The 25,884-nt window shown below is 34.7% G+C and overlaps 2 protein-coding genes across 3 annotated transcripts; one reads left to right on the forward strand and one right to left on the reverse strand.

Moving 5' to 3' along the window:
* Window positions 1-1,277: 1,277 nt before the first annotated feature.
* Window positions 1,278-17,997, reverse strand: LOC127875358 (kelch repeat and BTB domain-containing protein 7-like). 2 transcript variants are annotated; one of them, XM_052420381.1, is made up of 3 exons: window positions 17,857-17,997; window positions 6,985-7,158; window positions 1,278-6,465 (listed from the first exon to the last, which is right to left on the reverse strand). In XM_052420381.1, the coding sequence occupies exons 2-3, from the start codon at window positions 7,143-7,145 to the stop codon at window positions 4,428-4,430; spliced, it is 2,199 nt and encodes a 732-aa protein (XP_052276341.1). In that variant the 5' UTR covers window positions 7,146-7,158; window positions 17,857-17,997; the 3' UTR covers window positions 1,278-4,427. The 2 variants fall into 2 exon arrangements, with proteins under 2 accessions (XP_052276341.1, XP_052276340.1); XM_052420380.1 differs by lacking the exon at window positions 17,857-17,997 and adding an exon at window positions 17,539-17,825.
* Window positions 17,998-20,969: 2,972 nt separating this feature from the next.
* Window positions 20,970-24,577, forward strand: LOC127875444 (caprin-2-like). The gene is made up of 3 exons (XM_052420506.1): window positions 20,970-21,113; window positions 23,810-23,966; window positions 24,078-24,577. The coding sequence occupies exons 1-3, from the start codon at window positions 20,973-20,975 to the stop codon at window positions 24,497-24,499; spliced, it is 720 nt and encodes a 239-aa protein (XP_052276466.1). The 5' UTR covers window positions 20,970-20,972; the 3' UTR covers window positions 24,500-24,577.
* The last annotated feature ends 1,307 nt before the right edge of the window (window positions 24,578-25,884 follow it).

A 25,884-nucleotide genomic window follows, 5' to 3' on the forward strand; every position in this document is an offset into this window, starting at 1 on the left:
GCATGCATTTATACATCTCTTACACTTCTCAAGATCTCTTTTCGGCTTTGGAAACGATATAAATTAAATGTCACCAACTAATCTTTCAGGATATCGATTGTCCGAGTTACATAATCCCCATTGACACCGTTTAACCATTTTTAATCGTTTTTTTAAAGAGGAAAACAAAAGAAACTCGTTGGAATAAGTGAACCTAAACATGTAGCTTGTCTAGAAAATGGCGGACAGGTCGTTGCTAACGAGTGCGCCCAATTAATCGATCGCTGATTGGTGGATCAATTCTAGTGGGCGGAGCGATCATAGATAAGGCGTCATGTCAATTCCAGGTCGGACCTCAAAGACCTCGTGAAGAGGCCGGTAGGACCTGTAAATAAACTCTGATATACACTATAATATCTATGAAACTCGCTCTTATGCGTGCTTTCTCATTTTGCATATTTAATAAATTTTCAAACAGAAATTAAAGAGCCACATCAGTGCACGTACTATGTTTGATAATTCATTTGATTGTTGGATATTGTTTGCTGTTTTAAACACATATTATGTCATATCGCGGAGATTTAGTCAACCTTACCATGCGCTCATGGGCGAACTCACGTATTCAAGTACTCTTACGAATGTGCTTATACCCACTTTCGGGAATCATCATGAAATTATTGACGTACTTAACATACATGCCCAAGCTTATTGAATTAGAGAAAAAACAAAAATCAAAAGAGAAAAATTATGTGAAATCACGTCCGTACACATGACATCATTAACTTAGGAAAGAAAACAACGAAATATAAAGTTTGGCATGGTATGCATGTGAAATTAAAGAGCATGGTGTAATTAAAGATCATGTCAAGTTTTGAATATATCTGCTGAAACGTAATGTTATAACCCACAAACGTTTTACTGTAAAAGAACGTTTTTTAAGATAAGTGGTACAGAAAATACACGTCGAATATCTTTTTGAAAGATATTTCTTGTTATATTTGATCGAGAATGTAACCCGCCTCCCAGTTTCGCTGAATGGGTCAAGTTCCCCACGGGAACTACTTCCCCGTACCCCCATTTTTTTTTCTTACCCACAATTTTCGTACCCATTTTTGTTTCGTACCCACAATTTTCGTACCCACATAGACAATTTTGGTGATGTAGATACACTTAAATTGATGCTTTTATATCAATCCTCTTCAAAAGCATCGTCACATCAGTACTGTCAGTACTTTAATTAATAATGTTGATGTAACAACACATATTCGGACAGTTGGTAATAATCAAGTCAAATATAATTGCAAGAATAAAAACAGATTTATTAGATTTTAAAACAAATAAAATACAACACAAATATAAAACATACATGACATTAAAAACCCGAATAATTTGTATACAAACACAAATATATACAAAGCTGCCTAAATTTTATAGAACATTTCATATAACATATATTAAATTGTAGATACAAATATGGTTACTAACTAGCTACTGTCACGTGCACTGTGTGATGTGTTGAAATTAAGCAATTAACAGTTCACATGGTGTTGAACAACAATAATTAATTCCAAAAGATACATAAATACAGTAATGCCACATAATGTCAAAATATAATATACTGTACATATTTTAGTAGTAAATCGATTAAATTTTAATAATGTTTATGATGATTGCGACTGAACAATGTTATAAGACTACATGCAAATTGTTGTAAAAACATCAGATGTCATAAATGAGCCTAATTATCAAAAAGTAAACATATACATATAATATACTATGTATGTGTTACAAAACGCAACAGAATCAGGCCTTTAATCCTTTTACCCAGTACTTACTTTTGCCAACTTGATTGGAAAACAAGCAATTATAATATTGCGGATTCTAAATTACTTTCAGTTTATTTCGATGGAATTCGTGTGTTGTTAGTGCATTTATTCTTTTGATTTTGCATAATCATTATGTGCAGAAGGACCTTTAATGAGACATTATCCTGTATATAAATCTTAAACCTGTCCTTTTAGAAAAAAAGTTATTCATTACTTTAACCCTACTTGCTTGGTTTCTTGGGATTTATCTGTCTATAAGTTCTGCCTTTTACCAAAGGTATGCAGTGTGGTGAGAAGTTTATTTAGAGGAAAATACAAAAAGATTACATATTATTTAAGCCCTTCACTGCTTTGTACAGGTGAATTGCATAATTGATGAATTAGGAATTTTCCCAAATATTTGTGCACATGGCAACGATGTGTTTACATTGGTTTCACTTCACTTGGAGTTTTTAGCTTTATGGTGTTTATTTACCTTTTGACCTTATTAAGTATAAAAAAATGCATCTTTATTAAATAAAAAAGCTTCCAGCCAGCGAAAATCGAAGCAGCTATTATGATCAAAGATGAGGCCTGTGAAACTAAAAATTAATTTTGTTTGGCCAAAGAGAAATTAAATTCCGGCCTAATAACAGAAAATAAGATAAGAGTACCTTCTAAGAAAAATATATAAAATCTGAAAACAGAACAACAACATTTTTTAAATCAATAGTGTGAACATGTGCGTAAAGTGTTGTTCCAGATTAGCTTGTGCAGTCCGCACAGGCTAATCAGGGACGACACTTCCCGTCTTAACTGGATTTTTGCTAAGAAGATAATTTCTTAAACAGCAAATATCATTTAAGGGGAAAGTGTTGTCCCCGATTAGCCTGTGCAGACTGCATAGGCTAATCTGGGATGACACTTTACATACAAGCATTAAACCCCCTTTACATAGCATGGCTCATATGTTTATATAAAATATTCAGCAACAGTGATAAACACATCAAATTACCAGTGTACAGTGATAAACACATCAAATTACCAGTGTACAGTGATGAACACATCAAATTACCAGTGTACAGTGATAAACACATCAAATTACCAGTGTACAGTGATAAACACATCAAATTACCAGTGTAAACAGAATACTTTTAACTATTCAAGCTTTATGATGCTTACAAAAAATAAAATATTTCCATTGTAAGGCACACTTGAATAATTGATACCCAAATTTAAGTACATGTACAGTGATTCGTTAATGCCATTAAATGTAAAATTAACAAAGTTTCATTTTTTTAATTAAATATCAGCTGTAAAGAAGCATGAATCATGTGAGAATAAAAAATGCAGATACATTTTCACACACTTTTTAAATTAATAGTTAGCAAGATAGAATGTAAAGACTTTCTCAAATGTACAGCATGCAATTCAGAGAGTTAACATTCATTTTAAATGAAAACTATGCTATAGGACTTGAAAAATAAACATTTGTAAAAGTTATTGAAAACGATCATTTTCAACACATCATCAGTATAAATCATAAGCTTTACATACATACACGTGGATGTTGTTTAGCAGTTGAGTCAATGACATACTTGCATTAAAGATTTTTTTTACTTGAAGTTTGCTTAGCAGAGTTATCAAAAAATATATTTTATTTTAGTGGTTTTAATTGTTTTGTTTAATATTTTCTATATTTATTATTTTATATATAAAGTGCTTTAGCTTTTCAACATACAAATATGTGTGGCATACACTTCCTGCACATGTACGTTAGACATTTTTGGCAAGTAATTGCAAACTGAAATTCGACCTCTTGGAGCTAGGGATAGGTGCCTGACACAGAGGGCAAAACATTTTGTGTCAAGTAACTTTAAAAAAGCATTAAGAACTTACACTTAAACTCAGATGCACAAACATACAAAAAACTTCCATTGTGTATGCTTAGTTGCAGGGGCACCGCAATTAAACACTTTCACAAAATAACATTTAACGTTCAAAGTTTGATAAATTTTCTATTTTCCAATTTTTGTGACAGATTCAAAAATTTAAAAAGCAATGTTTACAATAGAGCAAAATGACCTCACTGATATGTATAAACACTGAAAATACTTGTTTGTGTATGAGTAATCATTTTTTGAAATTGGGAATATTATAAAATGTTATAAGCGCAAAACTACATGTATTGGCTGTAGGTGACAATGTTGTTTTGTTAGCATTTTGAGTCAACACCTGGATTGCATTTAAAGGCTAAAATAATAATAATGATGCAATATGTCTGTCAGGATGATGAAAGGTTAGAGCCGTAGTCTTTTGATCATGACAAGTGACAACTTAGGTGCATATTTAGTCAACTACAAAAATAGGCTAAAATTACTTTAATACTGTTATGCTTGAGCTCTGAGCCTCTCAATTTCCTTTCATTCTACAGCATTCAGCTGGGGCATTCAATTACCAGTAAACACTTCAAACAATGAAAAATCCTGTGGACATGTCTCTTTAATGAGCTTAGTCAGATCATTGTACACTTTTTTTAATGTTTAAAAAAACTATACACAATAAAACTAATCAAAGTATCACACACGATTGACCATGAAAGACAAACACTTCACTTTCAGCAAAACACGGGTTTCTAAGGCCTCAACTGCTGTAATGAGAATACTGAGTTCTGCTAAAATGACTTACACTCTTTTCAGGGGAGGAGACCTTCTTCTCTCGAAATAGAAATCGAGAAACCTGCTTAGCATTTGTTAAATGTTTTTTACTAATTTGACCAGCAAATGCTCGAGTAAAGCAGGCAAATGGGGGTGGTGGGTGATCTGTCCGCGATGGAGTTCCGTTTTTGCCAAAGGTTATTTCCACGAAGGAACTGACAGTTTCCATGTTGCCCTCCATGTACCAAATGGAGCTTCCATCAGAGGCACTGAGTTCACACAAACATGGGTACTCAATTTCTTCGTCATCTTCAAAATACGGTCCCAGCATAGATGAAACAACCAACTCCTTGGAAGTGTCTTTGCACTCTATCAGCTCCTTTGAATTGAACTTGTACTCGTACAAAATTTTCACCTTGCTGTTACAATTCTTTGTTCCATTAGACACAATAAGAAACCTGTCATCATCTTCAAGTATTGCGACACCTCTGAACTCATCTTGGTTTTCAATAAACTCTGATTTCAGAGTTATGGGACTTGGAAATGGGTCGTTGAGATTTGCTACAAACACCATGTTCCATCCACCATCAAGAGTACTATGTGTCACAATCAACTCATTGCTCTTCTTACTGATTCTAGCTGTCATTTCAGGCATACCACCATTATCAGATAAATTAGTCCTGATCTTAGTCGGCGTGACAAAAATGCAGTCCCATGACTGACCATCATCCCTGAGCACATACCCTCTGAAATACATCTCTGTGGCTTGGTCAAAAGAATGGTCAGAGAAAAGTCGCATTCGCACAATCATATACTTGGTATCATCCTTTCCAAGAACGAAACAAACATCATTGGCTTGAAAATTGTCATCAAAATCCATGTCAAAGTTTAGATCATAGTATTCCACACTTGGGGCACTCCATTGCTTTGTTTGGAAGTTATACAGATCGATATTGTCCCCCCTGTTGTCAATGAAAGCTGCATAGTCTCCCATCACTAAGAAGCGACTCTCGTACCCTGCACCATCCACAAGGTATTCAGGCGTGTTAGCCTCCTGAAGCTCACACAAATGATACCAAGTTCTGGTTCTAGGAACATAGGCACAGATGTCAAACACTGGTTGTCTAAAAGGTTCTACCTCATGATGGAATATCGATTCTTCACGTTGCTTTCGATAATCCTCAATCACGCACAGTTTTGGTGTCAATGTTACAACAGCAAGTTCGGTTTCTGCTTTGCACCCACTGAACAGAAATTTGGATTTCTCTGGCGACTGCTTGGAATACCCAGTGCTAGTTCCAGGGGTATTTTCTGCCGTGTTACTTTTAGAGTCCCCAGTGTGTAATTTCCTGTTTGGCTTAAAATCTGCCAACATGTGGCTGAACTTTGATAAAAGACTTTCCTTGTCTTGGACGCCACTTTCTTTCAGGGCAACACACACAACTGAAAATAATGATTCCAGACAGATTTCAGTTAAACCAGAATATATTTCACTGCATTTGTACTCGGAGCTTCTTTTATCAAGAGCATCAAGAATATCTAAGCATGCTTTTACATGGTCCTCAGTTTTTCCTTTCGTAACCCATTTCATTAGATACTGCAACAAACTGCTTTTTGAGCAGTGTTTCATTATGTGTTTCCCGTGGATAAACATAAGCTCATCAATTGTCAGATTCAATGTTTCATCCTCATATATTAAACAGTCATGAAATCTAGCTCGAATCATGAGGCCAGCATTTATTTCCAGTTCATTCAAGCCATGGTCAGCAGAATACATGAAGTATGTAAGACATGTTTTGAGACAGAGGTTTTCACGCATGAAATCTGCACAGAATCCCCGTAAGGCCTCGAGCAAGAAAAATGAGGACAGTTTTATAATATCACCCAAATTTTCTGAATCAATGTCAACTTCTCCGGAGTAAATGAAATTAATGATCAACTCCATGGAAATGTTGTCAGTGGTGACTTGTGATAGGTCAATTTCACTCTTGGAAGATTCTGTAAACTGGCCAAGAAACAGCGATCTAAAATCATGAAGATTAAAAATTATTCATAAAAAAGTCTCTGTAATTAACAAGAACTCACCTTTTATCATTGAATATGAATATAAATTTAAAAATGAAACACACAAGTTGCATTTAAGTAGCAATCAAAAGATAGGCTGCCAAAACCACAATAAACAAACAAGCAAATTCGTTGAATTGATATCCCCTGCCAATATGCTTCTGGACACAAAAGTGTTATGTTTGACACTCAAAAAAGCATTTTTGAAGATACAAAGGGCCATAACTCTGTTATTAACAGATGGTGTACAATGCCATCATCCTCTTATCCATATATATACTCATACCAAGTTTCAATGAAATCTGCCAGAGCACTTCCAAGATATGGCTTCGGACGGACGGAAAGACGGACAACGCCAAAACAATATCCCTCCGCCTATGGCGGGGGATAATAACATGAGTGTTTTATTAAGATGTTCATAAGTGCTTAAATAAATCAAAGTCTGTAAAGGTTCAAATATTAAACATTCAAGGCTGTACCTGAAATATGGGCTGCCCGCAGCCAATACACATTTATGAGCCTTGATTTCAGCATGGCCCACTCGAAGTACAACATCGCAGAATGACTCATCTTTCCTCAGATCGTTGATGCTGTGTAGAGTGGTGGAGAAATGCTCCGCTGGCGCTTGGTACACCACCATGATTCAAATGGACCTAAAATAAACCAGATTAGGAACTACATGGTTATAGATAATTAATTATAATACTTGTCACATTGAAATCTAGTCAAAGTGAAAAGGCAGTTCAAATAACAGCTATATCCCTGTCAAAATTTTTTGAATCATAAAGAGGCGAACTTGATTTTAAGCCAGCATGAATGACTAATGCGTTCTTCATATAGTCCCAATGACCTAACATCGTAGCCAAGTTTGATGAAAATCCTTCAATGAGACACAACAAATTATTCATAAACAAAATTTCTAATCAGTATGGTTACAAAATAAAATAACAGCAAGGAATACCATGTAAAGTATTATTTTCTCTTAAAGCGAGATTATACGATTTTTTATAAGTGTTAAATTGTAATATATTGATAAAATATGTTACAATAACACAAAATAGGCAAGAACAATTTAAATTGAAGACGAATTTCATAAAATGCAGCCAAGAAAAATAAGCGCCCCGAGCAAATTGTGACGAAGATATTTCGTACATATTTTCCTACAATAACCGAAGTATTTGTCTTTTTATTAGGATCAGAGATAGTGTTCGTGTGTCATATGAATATATTGTTGCAGGAATTTAAAATAAACTGTTAAACTAAATTTAGATTCACATCGTACATGCATGATATACATGCTGGCGAATTCGACTGTACAGACATTTTCAATTTCAGAATTAAATATCTGGCTTATGTCGCATTTTCGACACATGTTCTTCTTAACTTTAATTTATATTGAAATATATATATATAATAAGTTTGTTCCACATTTTATATAAATTCATAAATATTTGACAAAATCGTATAATCTTGCTTTAACATTCGCAAATAAAAATCAAAATGGTTGTAGATGGCATTTTTTTAACTTTAATCCTTAAAGAATACACTTGTACTGCCCAATAGGCATTAACTGATGAAAATACCTAGGATTCCCTTATTGCACAAATACTATGTGAAGATTAAACATAAGATAAGTATTGTATACCAATATGTATCTCTGAACAAATATAACTTATCCTAAAGAAACTCGCCCCTGGCAAACGAGAAACTAATTTCTATCCTTGTTTTCAATATGGTACATCAATTAATTCTCTAATTTAACCCAGATTATTTTTCCTTAAACGTTCAATAATGGCCTGAAGGTTGTAAAATTATACATAACCATGTCCAATTTCATATGCTAAAAGCACAATAATTACCAATAATAACTAGTAAGCAAGTTAAATTCCGTAGTGTAACGTTGACTTTTATTTCAATTAAGTTTGTGTTTGTGCCTAACCAAAGGTAAAACTGATGCTGACAGCTGAGATAATCTTCCACAACATGTCACTCCCAACTGCAAACCAAAGCTTATAAACATTCATGCCAGACATCCTGCAATTTGATGATTTGTCCTATCATTCTTGAAAAAACAATGTTATTTTTTTCATTTCAAAATAAAATTTGCTTTTCAAGCTCTGTTTGGCTAAAACCTACATGTACCAGTGCTAATCTCTTTATTGCCCCCTATTTAAATCTGCTTTTACTTCTCCTCAATGTGTGTTATTTTTGACACCTTACAGACATGGCAAAAGACCATCACAATTTACAGGCCAGACTGGCCTACCAGGAGAAAAAAATCACAGGCCTTTTGAAATTCTCACAGGCCTCAATTTTAAGGGTTTTACTGGGGAAGGCATAGAGCCATTAGTGTCATCATGGCAAAGTTAATTCACAAAAGGGCAAACATAAGCATGACTTGATTTGGGGAAATAAATTAAGCATGTTAGTTTCAGTTTGTGGATATATTTTCGCTTTTAACATATATACTTGAGTGTTGACGATGTATTTAGCTAAGAATAATTAATATATTAAATAAGTTACCCTTTAAATATCCATTTCACTGACATGCCATTAGGCCAAAACAAATGGAAGATTTGTTCTACGGATTTTTACTTCCCAAAAATAGAGCAAGCGAGCGATATAAAAATACATTTATTTTTATTATATTTGTTGTTTAATCACAGGCGAGCGAAAAGCGAAAAAAAAAAGGCATATATTGCCAATGTAAATTGAAAAACTTTGCCAAATAAATGCATGATATCTGCAAAATACCAGTACAATATCATTTAGTAGTAATAATTGAGTTTAAGCCCTTATCACATGTTTGTAAAAAAAAAAAAAATCTCCAATAGCTGTTCTGCTTACTCACACAAGGTTGTGATTTCTTAATTTTAACATGGTACACTAAAGTTTTCATTATCAAAGTTATATACATGTAAGAAGCTCAGTTTTCTGTCAATGATGGTTTCATAACATGAATCAATAAATAATACAATAAATATCAAGCATAAGCAGTGATTTTTCTTCGCGTCATACTTTACAGCCTGTGCCTTTTTGATTAGGGATAAAATGCGATAAACCATGAAATTGGGAAAATTGAATAATTATTATTATGATTATTGATAACAGTATATCAATTGTTAATACGTGCATGTTTAACTGCTTTCTAAAATTTATATTATAAAGTGAAAGAGCATTAAACTGCTGTGTGATAAACTAAATAAACCAATTGAGTTTATTAAAAAAGTTTGAATTTTTTTTTGGTAATTTTGGCGATATTTTTTTAAAGTAACTTTTTGCCATAGGGAAAAAACTTTCTTCACATTTTGCAATTTGGACACAGCCTCTAAGAGGCTGTAATTTTGGGCAAAAAAAACACACTGATATGAAATATCACGAATTTGCATTAGTTCTAAATATCATAGGTTATGGTATTATACAATACACAATGCTTTACTTTTGTTAGTTTAGCACTTTTAAAATTAGAAATGAGAAGTTTTGTAAAGTAAAATAAAACATAACTTCCTAAAGCAAGAAAAAAAAAGAAATGGATAGTAAAAGTGTTGTATTTTAATATAAGAACAAGGGCTGTTTGTAAAACATGCATGCCCCCCCCCCCCCCATATGGGCTGTCAGTTGTAGTGCCAGCCATTGTGTGAATACGTTTTTTGTCAATGTGACCTTGACCTTTGACCTAGTGATCTGAAAATCAATATGGGTCATCTGCCAGTCATGATCAATGTACCTATGAAGTTTCATGATCCTAGGCCTTATTAATAATTATTCTTGAGTTATCATCAGAAAACCATTTTACTGTTTGGAGTCACTGTGACCTTGACCTTTGTCATAGTGACCTGAAAATAAATAGGGGTCATCTGCCAGTCATGATCAATGTACCTATGAAGTTTCATGATCCTAGGCGTAAGCATTCTTGAGTTATCATCAGGAAACCATTTTACTATTACGAGTCACTGTGACCTTGACCTTTGACCTAGTGACCTGAAAATCAATAGGGGTCATCTGCCAGTCATGATCAATGTACCTATGAAGTTTCATGATCCTAGGCCTAAACGTTCTTGAGTTATCATCCAGAAACCATCTGGTGGACGGACCGACAGACGGACCGACATGTGCAAAACAATATACCCCCTCTTCTTCGAAGGGGGGCATAAAAAGTCAGTCAAATCCCAGTAAAGTAGTTTAGGTCCAGAAAGTTTCTTCACTATCTTACTTATGTTGAATTCGTGTTTTTGGGTCATAATGTACACTTTGGACTAAGCCATCAACGGTTTGAACTAGTAGATAGGTGGCTAGTACAATTTATATTATACTCAACATTTTCTGTCCAGTTCAACGGCGACACTTATTTGCGTGTTAATTTTTTTATTTTAACTTATTTTTATTTTAACTTAATCAATCCCAACAAGTTGATTGCAGATTTTTACTAATTGTTCGCATTCCGGCGACATTTCACATCCTGATGTAGATGCGGTTGAAATATCAAATTACTAAAAGCATCTGTAATGCAATGACTAATTGCCCCGTCGGAAAAATAACATTTCCATTTGTGTCTTTGACCGACATGGCAAGACAGACAAACGCTTCCATAATTTTTTAACCATAAACCAATCTAATAACGCAGAGCGTTATAACAGTCTATATCATTAAAATCGTAGGCCAAATTAAACTAAATCATTTAATAAATAGGTGCACAGCAAATTTGCTGCTGCGGGCGCAATATAAAAATAAAAATATTTTTATTTCATTTTAAGATTTTTAGGTGCGGGAAATCCGTCGAACATTTAATCAATTTCTTGTGGCCTTACAGTAAACTGTATAGAGTTGCAAACATAATAAATCAGAATATTCACATGAATCTGATTAAACACAGATCCACTTACATAACAAGATGCGTTTGTGAAACACAATGTCCCCCTATATGATGTTTGACCTTGAAGGATGACCTTGACCTTGTGAAGGATGACCTTGACCTTTCACCACTCAAAATGTGCAGCTCCATGAGATACACATGCATGCCAAATATCAAGTTGCTATCTTCAATATTGCAAAAGAATTCATAAAATAAGCGATTTTGGCCACATATATTTGACCTCTGACCTTGAAGGATGACCTTGACCTTTCACCACTCAAAATGTGCAGCTTCATAAGATACATATGCATGCCAAATATGAAGTTGCTATCTTCAATATAGCAAAAGTTATTGCAAAATGTTTAAGTTGGCGCAAACAGACAGACAGACCAACAGACCAACAGACAGACAGGGCAAAAACAATATGTCCCCCACTACTATAGTGGGGGACATAAAAATCGAATTATGTTTGTCTTTTTTTCATGCACCCGGATCAAATGATCGGGGTATATTGTTTTTGGCCTGTCTGTGTGTCATTGTATGTGTCTGTCTGTCTGTCAGAAACTTTAACCTTGGTTAAACTTTTGCAATAACGTTTGCAATATTCAAGATAGCAACTTGATATTTGGCATGCATGTGTATCTCACGCAGCTGGACATTTTGAATGGTGAAAGGTCAAGGTCCTCCTTCAAGGTCAAAGGGATCAATTAACAACCCTTTTAATTAATTGCTATTAAACTTTGATCTGGCCTAAAGTCCATATAAACGGACTCCCAGAGTCTTTGAGAATTTTTGCTATGGTGGCTCTGGCAGTCCATATGCATTCCATCATAAACATGGGTGAAGTTCAGCGCAGCGAATCCGTGCGCTTCCCTAAACAGACGTCGTTCGAGACGAATTGAGGAAAATAATTAATAAACCTTCATAAACATGTTAAATTTACCTGAATGGCAACCTACAGATGTCATCCTTTGCATGCACCCTATAAAAACACGACGATGTTTCAACTCTTTTCTCGCTGACATGTTTATGTTTAAATTTGAAACAGTGTATTCTGTATCGCATACCACATGGTTATCGACTTTATAGGCTGGAGCACATAAACTGACGTCAGGCCTTGACACTAACTTTTTTGAGGGAACCCTACTTTCAACTTTTGGTGGCCCTCACCCAAACTAGGGAGTCCTCTTGTTTCAACACACAGCTACTTTCGGCGTAAGGGCAAATAAGTACAAGAAGCATACTTGTACACATTTTTATTTCCTATATTCAATTCTGTTGCCATTTAAAGCAGACCCATTAAAAGCTCATAACCTTGTCTTGTAAACTTTTGATATCATGTATTTCATCAATATCATCAGCATCGTCATCCTTGTCATAATCATCTTCAGCATTGCCCTTTGGCGCCAGAACTTAGCGTTTCGGAAGTTCTTATTTTAAACTTTTAAGAAATAAAAGGTAATTACGCGCATTCAGGGGTTTCACTGGCTCAACAAAACTTGTTGCAACTTTTTCGCGCCGTGAAAACTGTCGATTATTCCAACCTTATTAATAAGAACAATCATTTAAAGAAACCTTACTACATTAATGTCATTGCCTATATTATCACTTTAAAAAGTATATTATTACATAAAAAACAATTCATACCTTCATAAGTCATACCTTCATAAGCCTTAATAAGCTTTATTTGCATATAAATACCATTTTTTCAACTTGATAAACAACACAGATAACCAAAATAATATAACAATGTTAACTTCAATGTATTAAACAGTATGCTGCATAAATGTTGTAAAATTAATTATTTAAGCATAGAATCACACCAATTAATATCATTTGAAAGGGAAAAAGAAATATAAAACATCAGAAAGTAAATCATCTCACTTAATTTGTTAAACAGTTCTATATGGTCATTTGGACATGTCATACATCAGCTTCTGTTGTTAAAACGTTTTCTGTTAGTGGTGGCTGATTTCCAGGATCAATTAAATTATAATTGTTCACGCCCATTTCCTGACAGAAAAGCCCAGATAATTACCACCATCTATTCTAGTTGCCTGAAATAACATAAAGCATATTTTTTTTACAAACTATCAACAACAAACAAACACATGCATGTCACTATCTTTAAATGCCCGAATTTTAACATATCCGAAATATAGTACACCAAGTGAACGATATACTTTTTATTTCAGAAATTGTTGGTATCTTAATCAAATTATATCCTTCCAAGATCATTATAATAATGGAACTATTAAACAGAAATGCTCACAAATACCTGTAGAAAAGTGTATACCGGCATGTGTTTTTGTGGAGAAATTAAAATGCTTTTGCCAGCCCGATCACCTATAAGGCTATGGTTTTGATTAAAGAAATAGCGGCTCTAATAATTATTATAATTACTGATCGTCGTGACAGTTTGTCCCAGTGTTACTTTTTTAGGGGCTCAATGTCATAAAGGAGCCATTAATAATCCGATAATCCGATAATAACCCCCATAAAACTTGACAATAGCAGTAAAAACACCGTTTGTAACACTTACACGCTTCAGTGATTTCAATATACTCTCTGCATTGTAGGTCGCTTACATCGTCGAAAATCAATATTTACAACTGACAGAATCTGGCCGCTCATGTTCAGTCGCGTGCTTTCGATTCGCAGTACATTTTCGGATAAGATTTTACCGATTTTTTTTTAAACGCCGCTCTTTAAAAATTGGAGGCACTTTAAAAAAATCAAATGATCAATCAAGACAAAGTGGTTCTATAAATGTAGGGTTCCCGGAGGACCACCCAGCTTGAAAGAACTGGTGGTCCTCGCCAAAATCTGGGGGCCTCGGGTCCCCGGACCACCGTTAGTGTCGAGGCCTGGACGTGCAAAATATTGGTGCACTGCGACCTAACCAATATTGGGTCAATTTTCCAATATGGCCGCAGTGCTACAGCCAGCTTTTCAAAATAGAGGGGAGCTTCCCCAAAAAGGGCACATATCACGCGTAATTTTGGAAAATAGGGCATTTGGTTATAAATATACTTAAGTATATACTTTGGTTATACTATATACTTATTAATTGTAAACATTAGTGCATTGGATGACTTCACCAATTGTATGCTGTTCCTCATTTTGTGTAATGAAATTACAATAAATATATTACTATCTACATTGGCGCTAAGGAAAACAACTGAGTAGCCAATTTCCTAACCGACTTGGGCTTGCATCCGACTTCACGCATTATAGATATGTAGATATCATATTTCTATCCGGTGTGTGTGTGGGGGGGGGGGGGGGGGGGGGGAATTTTGATGTTTATTTTATCACCTATCATCATTGAACTGCATGTTAATCTTTCAGGTTCCAGTTTCAGAATCAGTGGCCTTTTAGAAGAAAATGAAATGAAGAAAACATGAAATAAATTCAGGGGTTTCACTGGGTCAAAAAAACGTTGTGACTGTCACTACTTAAATTCGTTGCTTTAAATAACTTTGAGCCAATTTTTATCCACAATAATAATATTCATTAAAACAAAAATCTATATTGACAAATTTAAATTCTAAACAATGATCAATGTCACCATGAAGTAGCATCCAGTCTGGAGATTAAAATGAAACATTGTTATTGTTAATAATAGGATATATTTATTTCACAACACGTTATTTCAACTAATGTCAACAACGTTGACAGTTTTGTTAGGTCACGAAAATATATGACAATATCAACATAACATTTTACTTTCAGAGTGATAAATCCTCCTTCCAAAAAAGTTCTTTATTTGTTGAAATAACAACTGTCTGCCCCTATTCATGTTAAAATTCATCATGATTGAGGACAGACAGTGTTTTAAAGTTCAGAAATAAAATCCAAACACAAATATGTTTTCCATGCCCTAATTTCGGACTAAATATTAACTGCATATTAGCATGAAAAAAGATTATTAGTTTTCAAATTTTAATAAGTATTTTGAATTAAAAATCACTATTTTTGCACAAAAAAAAATATAGCCAAAGAATTCAGAAGTTTAAAAAAATCAATAGTGCTGAGTTTGATTTCATTCGAGTGTGATTGTGCCTAACCAAGCGTGACCTCAGAGATAATCTTTCACAGCATGTTACTATCGTCTGCAATAAAAGGCTAATTAGTGATCTGATAACAAACCATGGCCTTGGGGCTTGTTTGTTCACAATGTGCTGACAGGCAGTCATGTAAGGGTGTTATCTGTGTATTCATGTCGATGTTTCTGGCGATTTATACGGCCTGAAAGCAGGAATTTAGAGATTAAAAGGGCATTTGACAGAAAAATAGAGGGGCGCTTTTTAAGTGGGCAAATTTTAGAGGGGCGCAGCGCCCCTCTATTTATTGCTAGCTGGAGCACTGACTGGCCGATACAGCATACAAAACAAAACCTAAGTCAATAAAATCAATTATTTCTTGCTTTAATGGTACCATTTGGATGAGTTTGTGGTTTAGATAGGTAAACTTGTATAAGTTTAGGGGTTCCACTGGCCCAAAAAAAGTTGTCGCCACTTTTTCGCGGCGTGAATACTGTCGGTTATTCCACCTTATTAATAAGAACAATCATTTTAAGAAACCTTACTACATTAATGTCATTGACTATATTATCACTTTAAAAAGTACGTTATTTCATATAAAAAAAACAATAAGTACCTTCATAAGTATTTATAAGCTTTATTTGTATATAAATAACATTTTTTTCAACTTGATAAACAACACAGATAATCAAAATAATATAATAATGTTAACATCAATGTATTAAACAGTATGCCGCATAAATGTTTCGAAATTATTTAAACATAAAATCACACCAATGTTCATCATTTGAAAGGGAATCAGAAAATAAAGCATCCCCCCTCACTTCAAATTGTTTAACAGTTATATTTGGTCATTTGGACATGATATACATCAGCTTCTGTTGTTAGCAAGTTTTCTGTTAGTGGTGGATGTTTTCCAGGTTCAATTAAATGACTGTTGTTCACGCATTTTTCCTGACAGAAAGGCCCAGATAATTGCCACAATCCATTCTAGTTGCCTGAAATAACATAAAACATATTTTTACAAACTATCAACATCAAACCAACACATAAATGTCCCTATCTTTAAATGTCCGAATTTAACATATCCGAACTATAGTACATCGAGTGAATGTTTTATATTTAATTCAGAAATTGTTGTTATCTTAATCAATTTATATCCTTCCCAGAACATTACAATAATGAATCTATTAAACAGAATTGCTCACAAATACCTGTTGAAACAAGTTTTTATTTGTTGATGTGGAGTAAGTAAATGCTTTTGCCAGCCCCATGGTTTTGATTTTAACAAAGAAATAGCGGCCCTAATAATCATTATAATTATTGATCGTCGTGACAGTTTTTCCCCGTGTTACTTAACTTATTGCTCAATATCATAAAGGGGCCGTTAATCCGATAATAACCCCCATAAAACTTGACAAAAGCAGTAAAAACACCGTTTGTAACACCAAAGACCTAGATAAATCTATAGGTCTTTGGTAACACTTACACGCTTCGGTGATTTCTAATGCACTCTGCACTGTAGGTCGCTTACATTGTCGTAAATCAATATTTACAACTGACAGACGCTGGCCGCTAATGCTCGGTCGCGTGCTTTCGACTCGCAGTACATTTTCGGATAGGATTTTACCGATCTTTTTTAATTCGCCACTTTTAAAAAATTGGAGCCACATTTAAAAATTTAGCGCCATTTGGCGCCAATGGCGATCGACAGCGGAACCCCTGAAGTTCTTGCAGTTTCAGTGTCTCTTAACCCTTGCATTGTTGATAACATTTTGCACCCATGGCCAAGAGAGAGCGCATTGCAACTATCAGCAACCCATTGGGTTATAAAGCTGATAGTTGAATTATTGCAACTAATCTGGCCAACTGAAGAAAAATACATCACACCTACTTTAAGTGGCATGTGTATATACTTTGCAAACTGATTGAACATCAATTAAACATGTGATAATATACCAGTGCCGAAGTGACTAACTGTCATTGCCTAACTGGTCAAACCCTTGTGCCGAAGTGACACATTTAACGGTGCCGAAGCAACCAGGTGCTGAAATGCAGGCCCCCTGCTAATAACAAAAGCTATTCATTGATTTATCCATATTAAAAAATCTGTTTGAATGTGTTTTATTTCTTACTTTTAGAGAAAGAACTTTGCTTTCTGTGCAGCACTGTTTGTTCTATGAAATAATGAGCAGCACTGCTCTTTCTATGAAATACAGAATATTTGAAAGCAACGATTTTTACAAAAACGATTCAGTGCAAAATACATATAAATTGTCTTGTTTTAAAGACTTCAGTTTCTTTGAGGGAGACTTAAATGTACAAGACGGCCATAACTTTGTGGCACGAATAAAAAAATTGATATGAAACTTCGTCTGCCGCGCACTGGAACTTGAAGCCAAAAAGATACATAGCCTTTTAACTTTTTAAGGCGTTGCTGTTGCAACTCTTACTTCGTTTTCTATGACAGTTGAGAACAGTGTAACACTAAGCGTTTATCACTCAGCTAAAATACATATATCATGCAAAAAGCAATGTTATTTATAAGCAAATATTTAATAACTCTACACAACGAATATTCTGTTTGTGTTTTTAAATCTACTTGTTTTAACATAATCGCGTTTAGGCGGAGGTTACATGCAACTATTTATTCTCTTCAATTTCTCAGACTACATTACATTCTCCTAGCAGAGTTGTCGTTCGTGCCTCAACATACATGTAATGTAATGAACCGCAGTGTAAGAGAGTGACTACATTAATTGTGTGGTTCTCGTCCTTTTTGATTTCATGGGAAGGTAACTATAGAAAAACTCCTTTTTGATATGGTAAGTGTGCTTTGTCGTACTATAATTGAATATGCCTCTCTGACTGGTTATAAAACGCACAATAAGCATCGATTGAAGAAAGACAATCAAAGTAGGTGGTGCCGTGGCCATCGCTAGGGTAGTGCTTCATGTCGGTTAAGATGTATAAAAGTTTGATAACTTAGTATTAACACTACTTACATATGCAATATATGCCTAAATCTGGTCTTCGTTGACATTAAATATGTTTATTTATCAGCGAAATAGTATAACCACGGTTGAAAACGAGGCATATGAAGATAAAATGCGCTCTTTTGAATTGGAGCTCGCCAAATAGCGCACGTTTTTATTATTAATTTGTTGTTTTTTCCCGCCGCAAGTATTTCAGTATTTTCCGATCAATATATATCAATCAATCTGCATATCTCTTCTTCCATCCCTCCCCTTCCATCCCTGCTCCTCCCTCCCTCCCTCCGTTCAAACTTTAACCGATTGGCCATCGAGACTTTTTTGTTCTACTAATATGAGTGTATTTTATTGATCTTTGAGGTTAAGAGCACAGGTGGTTAACGAGATATGATATTAAGTAGTGACGACATCATTTTGAATGAAAAATATTCAAATTTTAAAGAAAAATTATCTTCTCTGAAAAAACAAATTCACTATCAAACCCGATTCAAGTATAAAATCTTCAAGAATAAAGACACAACTTTGCGTAGGACCAATGAAATCACTCGTGTGTGTAAAATGTCGGCCAGTCGAAATGTATGTAAACAAAGGTTTCAAACGTCGCTGGACAGTTAGTTTTTATGCCTACTGTATCGACAAGAACTGTAAGAATGTGTTTTTGTTCATACGTTTTATTGAATTATGGTAACGAGGTCCGTGAACTTTGCAGGGAAAATGAACTTTACGCCGTGAAGATTTAAGTCTTGGCAGCTGGAGTTTCACTTCTTTATATTGGATTGGGTAAGATCAATGACGAGTAGGTAACGCGAGTTGTGTATCGTGTTATTCTTAAAATGTGACCCAGCATTTGTAAACATATTATACATATTCCAGAAAGGAAATTCATTTTTGCGTCGAATAAGACCGAGTTCATGGAACTCGCTGCACAATTGATGAAGTTATGGCTGTTCAAAGCGATGCACCATGTTTTCGGGTCAGTTAAATTGAGTGGAAAACCTTGTTATATAATATATTTGATAGTGAATTTTGTTTCAGAGAAGTTGATTTTTCGTAATAATTTGATTATCTTCATTCAAAATGATGTTTTTACTAATTATTATCATAGCCACACTCTAACCACCTGTGGTTCAGAGCAAATGTTTACAAAATACAACAAAAACACTCGCTTTATAACAATTATGACGAATGCTAACACGTGTTGTCCATGTGGTAATATTTCGGACATCTCGGATACGTTGTGTTCATGGGTCAACGTAAGAATGTTTGAAATATATATACAGATGCGCCTTTATCTAATCATCACATTTAATGAACTGTTGTGTCATTTTGGGACATCTCCAGCACAGGTGGTTAGCGTGTGGCTATGATATTAATTAGTGAAAACATCATTTTGAATGATACATAATCAAATTATAACGAAAAATAAACTTTTCTGGGAAAAAATCACTATCAAATATATATATAACAAGGTATCCAGGAATTTCCTTTCTGTAAATCTACATATCTTGTTATATTTCTACAAATGCTGGCAAAATTTTAAGATATAATAAGAGTATCTGTTTAGAGAACTTTTTATGTCGATATTAAGAAAACAGTGACATATATAAAGTGGAAACATGCTTTTTCTTGACAATAAGTTCAAACTCCACCAGAACCAATTTCAAACTCCTGGAATTACACAGAGAACGCATCTTCATGGAAGCAGTATAGTACATACATTTTTAATAGCGGTAATGCTGAAGACGCACACTTACCACTTTGAATCGTAATAGTAATTATTTCATAATAAGTCAAGGAAATGTTATACATTATAGTGTAACCTCCAAATGCACAACTGTATTTTATGAGGCGGTATGTCACGCGCAAACATAGAAACCTATAATAAATGTAACGTGGATGTCAAAAATCAAATTGGCTACATACTATATAAACATGCACTAAAATATGAAAACAAATCAGTTAGCAGTTCCAATAATAAATAAAACTTTTTCTTTTGTTGTTTATATGAAACCAAACAAACATGATATACTTATACCTTGTTTTCCTCAATTCAGATTCCTTTAACCGCAAAAAGATCACCAATTTAGTGGTTAAGAAAATCGGAACCACGAGCCTTCCTTAACGAGTGGTCCATATTTTCGTACCGATAAAATTAATACCATGTAGTCTATTAAACCAATCATTTTTTATTAAAAATTCGGTCTCATTTTGAAAACAAACATACGAAAATAACTTAAGTAAACCAGACAAAAATACACGAAACCATCACATGACTATATGCACAAAACACTAAATGCACAAAACACTAATTGACGTCTGCACATAACAGCGTCGTACTGGAAAAACAGGAATAAAGCTTAGTTTGTTCATAGGTTGTAGGATTCGACAAAGCGCTTCTTATGAATTGATGACGGAAATATACTCAAAAATAGGTATACATTTATCCTTAAATTACAATGTTTTCAATAGTCCACATTCCCAATACTGATGTAGCTAGTGCTCTGATGAGGAGTCCCGTATTTATGCAGTGGTTTTGTAGCAATACATTCAGTTATCTCTGCGCAAACCAACTCATCATGTCTTGGTTGTTGATTGCGACGACTTTGGTGTGTATTTATCTCACAGCAGGACAAGAAGAGATTGGAGCTAACAGATTCAATCAACGACTTAATGACATAGAGCAACAACTGGCAACTTTGATACAGAATAACAATCAGGTACGAAAACATGTTTCTAACATCACATGGAATATTACATAATGTGCGGAAAAGAAAACCAAGATTGTAACAGTGTGTTTTACATATATGCTCATGGGCTTGAATTATGTGTTTCAACACTAATGAATGAAGTGTAGTGCCGACAAGAATAAGTATAACATAATTGAGACAATAACATATGGTAGACATTGGCCGATTATTAGTTCTGGCTACCATAACTTTAAATGTCGCTGTTTATGATTTTTGAGTGGCGCGACTTTATAGTTATGGACCAACCCCATAAGGAAAGTCAACCAGAAATTCCCGAAAAGTTGACAGTTAACAAAGACCGGTCCAAAACAGCTTTTAAATGCAGTTATTGGCCAAAATCAACCACTTGATCGGAAAGATTGACATTTTTCACATTTAACTGATATATTCTTTCACAAAATACTATCTTAAACATTTAAAATTTATCTATTCTGCTTTAACATATCGAGAAAAACAGCGATGTGACAGACTTACTTGAAATGCGAATCTCCCGAGATTTTACGGTCATATGACGTTATTTCTATTTTTAGTAACATACCATGCGCTCAAGTGTTTTCAAATTCAAAATGACATTTCCCGGTATTTTAGATTATTCTGGCTTGTTTTGTAAACAAATTGTAGAGTTATTACAAACTCAAAGTAAATTTTATTTAAAACTACATGATTCACACTGAAATCAGTCTTATAATCCACCAGACGTAAGTTGTTTATCACAAATAATAGATTTCAGAAAACGAAAGTCATGTTTACAATTTCAGCAAAAATGTCAAGGTCGATCCGAAAGTATCCAAATGAAAACTCGTCACGTGACAAAGCGACAATGGCGTCAAAATTGTGAATTTCAGACTGATGAGAGTTATTTTCATATATTGTAAGATGCATTTGAAACATTTGAAACTTAAAAATAATCCCCGATGCAGTAATTTATATTCATTCACCAATATTTCTGTAGAAATGTATCCAAGAAAATGAGCTTTCTTTGATTTATAGCGTGACATAAATATGTTATGACTCTGATTGACTTTCAATACGGGGTTGGCTTCAGCGTACAGGTCTGTCAATACTATATAAACTGTACGCTGAAGTTTCTTTAGCTAGCCGATTATAGACATACTGCCCATCTGTGTATCATGTTATCGTTTAGAATTCATACTATAATTTTTTTTTTTGTTCTCTACTCTTTACTACCAAACTAATTTGAAAGTAATAGGCAATGTATGACGTATTACGAGCGACGTACTTATAAAAGTAAAGGAACAAACCAATTTCAGCTGGACTCACCAAGCTTTGACAAATTCAAAAAGATTCAATGAGTATCTGGGTTGTGTGTTTGTCGCAATCTCCACGCAGAGTTGTCGTTCCTTGCACTCATATAGGTTACGCGCAATTAATTTCCTTCTATATTACATATCAAATAGTTAAAGTTCGATATCAATTTTTACCATGATCAAGCAATGACCCACTATATCATCATACATCATTAGAAAGATAAATGCATAATCTTTAGAAAAAAATGGATATCATTAAATTATATACGTCGTTACTCAAAATATTCACCTTAGAATAGGCACACCGGTTTTGACAGCTGTGCAGGCGACCATTTTGGGCTCAAATAGTATGACCTACTTTCAAGGCCGGGAACCATCAACAGAAAACGTAGAGCACAAAAATGGCTTTTTTTTCTTATTGCTTACAAATATACCTTCAAATTGATACCAAAACCAACCATTTGCAATGTATTTTACAAATTCTATGCAGCATGCACTGAGCAATGTGTGCTAAGTATCAAGTTGACTGCATGTAAACCCTGCAAACAGGAGCTCCGGTTTGTGGTTATGTGACCTATACAATTTAATTCAGCTATTTCCGGTTCCCGCCAAATTTCTGCGCAGAGGTTGCGTTTGTCGTAGATTATTGAAAACTTGAATAGGAATACAATTCATCGTTCGGTTTCATTAATCGTGTTTCTGGTTACAAAGGTTAGTTTGCGACGAAATGAAAAGGCCTTCAAATATCGCGGTTCGAATAAAATTAAATTGGTACGATAGAACAAAATAAAATATATTTGCACATTGTTGCTTTTTTATTGTTAGAAGCACTTGATTTAAGTTGCCAGTGAGATCAAACTTTCGAGTTATCAATTTTGTTCTATAAACATATTTTTTCAAGCACGTTACTTTTTGCTCTATTCAGTTATTTTGTTTTAGGCCTGTACAAAGCTTGACTAGGACCTGCAATTGGTCTCTATTTTGCTCAACTAACTTGATTCTTTTTTTACATAGATGGAAATAGAAAACATGAAATAAGTGTATTTGTGTTCTTGAATTTATCAGACGTGTTGAAAAGGGTTTACACGGCGCGGCTTTTATTGCCTGTACCAGACAAAAGTAGTCCGTTTAATTGTGTCTATGTAGGGTCGCACAAAGATTTGGGGTCATATAAAGCTCAAGTTGATACGGCCTTTATGATTTCTCATAAAAATATCATTTTGTTGTATAATAATAGCCGGTTCGGGCTGATATATAGTATTATGGGCCGGCGGATAAGAATTAACTGCCCGTGTGTGATGTCATGTTAGTAGTATATATATTAATCATAAATGTTGAAAAAAGTTTTACGGTAACATTTTTAATCATGAAAAATGACCTTTATTATCTTTACTTTAGAACTGCCCAAACATAGATGATTACAATCAACTTAAAAAGCAAGTAGGTATTCTGCAATCTACCGTGAAAGGACAACATAACACGATACAGTACCTTAAGAGTAAACTGAGTCACGATGCAGCCTTTGAGTCCAACAATACAACACCAAGGTCAAGAAGTAAGTGTCACAATTTTCAAAACAATATTCCAAGTGTTAGTGTACAGCTCAATGGCCTTTTATGTCCTATTGTAAAGACATAATCCTTTCATTATCATACTCCCGTTTCAGATGAATCGCGTCGCTTGCTCTTCGAGGAGGGAATTTCATTTTTGGCTGTTAAAAAATCCAATCAAGCGAACATCGGCGTGCGTCAAAACATAGTATTTGATCAGATTGTCAACAACAGAGGCGGAGGTTATCAGTCCGATCACGGGCTGTTTGTAGCTCCTGCTAGCGGCGTATATATTTTCGCAACAACTCTTGTTCATGCCGGCCAATCACAAGCTTTTCATGCGGAAATAGCTCACTCGGGCAATACGTTAGTAAAGATTCACGGAGAAAGCTCCGTATGGGATTCCGGAAGTCAAACAGTTGTACTACAGGTGAACGCAGGCGAAGAAGTCTGGGTGAGGAACATAGATTATGACAACGAAAACGTTTACGGCGACTCGTACAGTTCCTTCACGGGGGCAATGATTGCGCCTCTCTGATGTCATCGGGGAGTTTCAATTGATTTCCCTTTGAATTATTCGTTAATTAAAAGCAGATACTAGTAGTATTATCGTATTGCATGCCGTTGTTTTTTATGCCCCCGGATCGAATGATCGGGGATACATAGTTTTTGCCCTGTCTGTCTGTCTTGTTTTGTCTTGTCTTGTCTTGTCCTGTCTTGTCTTGTCTTGTCTTGTCTGTCTGTCTGTCTGTCTGTCTGTCTGTCTGTCTGTCTGTCTGTCTGTCTGTCTGTCTGTCTGTCTGTCTGTCTGTCTGTCTGTCTGTCTGTCTGTCTGTCTGTCTGTCTGTCTGTCTGTCTGTCCCAAAACTTTAACTTTGGGCATAACCATTGCAATATGGAACTTAGCAACTTGATATTTGGCATGCATGTGTATCTCATGGAGCTGCACATTTTGAGTGGTGAAAGGTCAATGTCATCTTTCAAGGTCAAAGGTCGAATATATGGCTTCAAAGCGGCGTAGAAGGGGGCATTGTGTTTCACAAACACAGGTCTTGTTCGTATTGTATACTGAAATTTCGTTTTTAGTTGATGAAAATCAGCGATGAAATTTTGTTGACAATATGCCAACCCTTTAAATGGATGTACATCATTTATGCAACCACTGACCCACTATTATTATTAGTAATTCAACCTGATATTTAACAATGTTTGGGTATCAAAATAAAAAGACGAATTTCAGTCATGGATTTTGACAAATTAATGTGTTATCCATATCACAGGTGGTTAGCGTGTGGCTATGCTATTAATTAGTGAAAACATCATTTTGAATGATAAATAATCATATTATAACGAAAAATTAACTTTTCTGAAAAAAAATATTTCACTATCAAATATATATATAACAAGGTATGCAACTCAAAATCAGCCCAAAACGGGGTGCATCGCTTTGAACAGCCATATCTTCATCAATTTTGCAGCGATTTTCACGATCTCGGTCTTATTCAACGCAGAAATGAATTTCCTTTCTGGAAATGTATATGTCTTGCAATATTTTTACAAATGCTGGGTCAACTTTTAAGAAATAACACGATACACAACACGCATGACCCAGTTGACAGTGATCATGTATTCTTTATGAATGAAATCTCCAGTTGTAAAGACACACCTCCGCATTGGACCAATGAAATCACTCGTATGTTTAAAATGTCAGTTAGTTGAAATGTATGTAAACAAAGGTTTCAAACGGCGCTGGACAGTTAGTCTTGATGCAGAATGTAACGACAAGAACGGTAATAATGTTTTTTCATACGTTTTATTGAATTATGGTATCGAACTACATGAACTTTATAGGGAAGTTGCCCTTTACTCCGTGAAGATTTCAGTCTTAAAGACAGCATGATCACTGTCAACTGGGCCATGCGT

The sequence above is a fragment of the Dreissena polymorpha genome, chromosome 3, assembly GCF_020536995.1.
Source record: "Dreissena polymorpha isolate Duluth1 chromosome 3, UMN_Dpol_1.0, whole genome shotgun sequence".
NCBI lineage: Eukaryota > Metazoa > Mollusca > Bivalvia > Myida > Dreissenidae > Dreissena > Dreissena polymorpha.

Bases quoted from the DNA above. Each gene is read 5' to 3' on its own strand.
- LOC127875358 (XM_052420381.1), bottom strand. From the start codon at position 7,145: ATGGTGGTGTACCAAGCGCCAGCGGAGCATTTCTCCACCACTCTACAC. The intron at 6,466-6,984 runs GTACAGCCTTGA...TCATGATTTTAG, and splicing joins GCGGGCAGCCCATATTTCAG to ATCGCTGTTTCTTGGCCAGT.
- LOC127875444 (XM_052420506.1), top strand. From the start codon at position 20,973: ATGTCTTGGTTGTTGATTGCGACGACTTTGGTGTGTATTTATCTCACA. The intron at 21,114-23,809 runs GTACGAAAACAT...TCTTTACTTTAG, and splicing joins TGATACAGAATAACAATCAG to AACTGCCCAAACATAGATGA. The intron at 23,967-24,077 runs GTAAGTGTCACA...CTCCCGTTTCAG, and splicing joins TACAACACCAAGGTCAAGAA to ATGAATCGCGTCGCTTGCTC.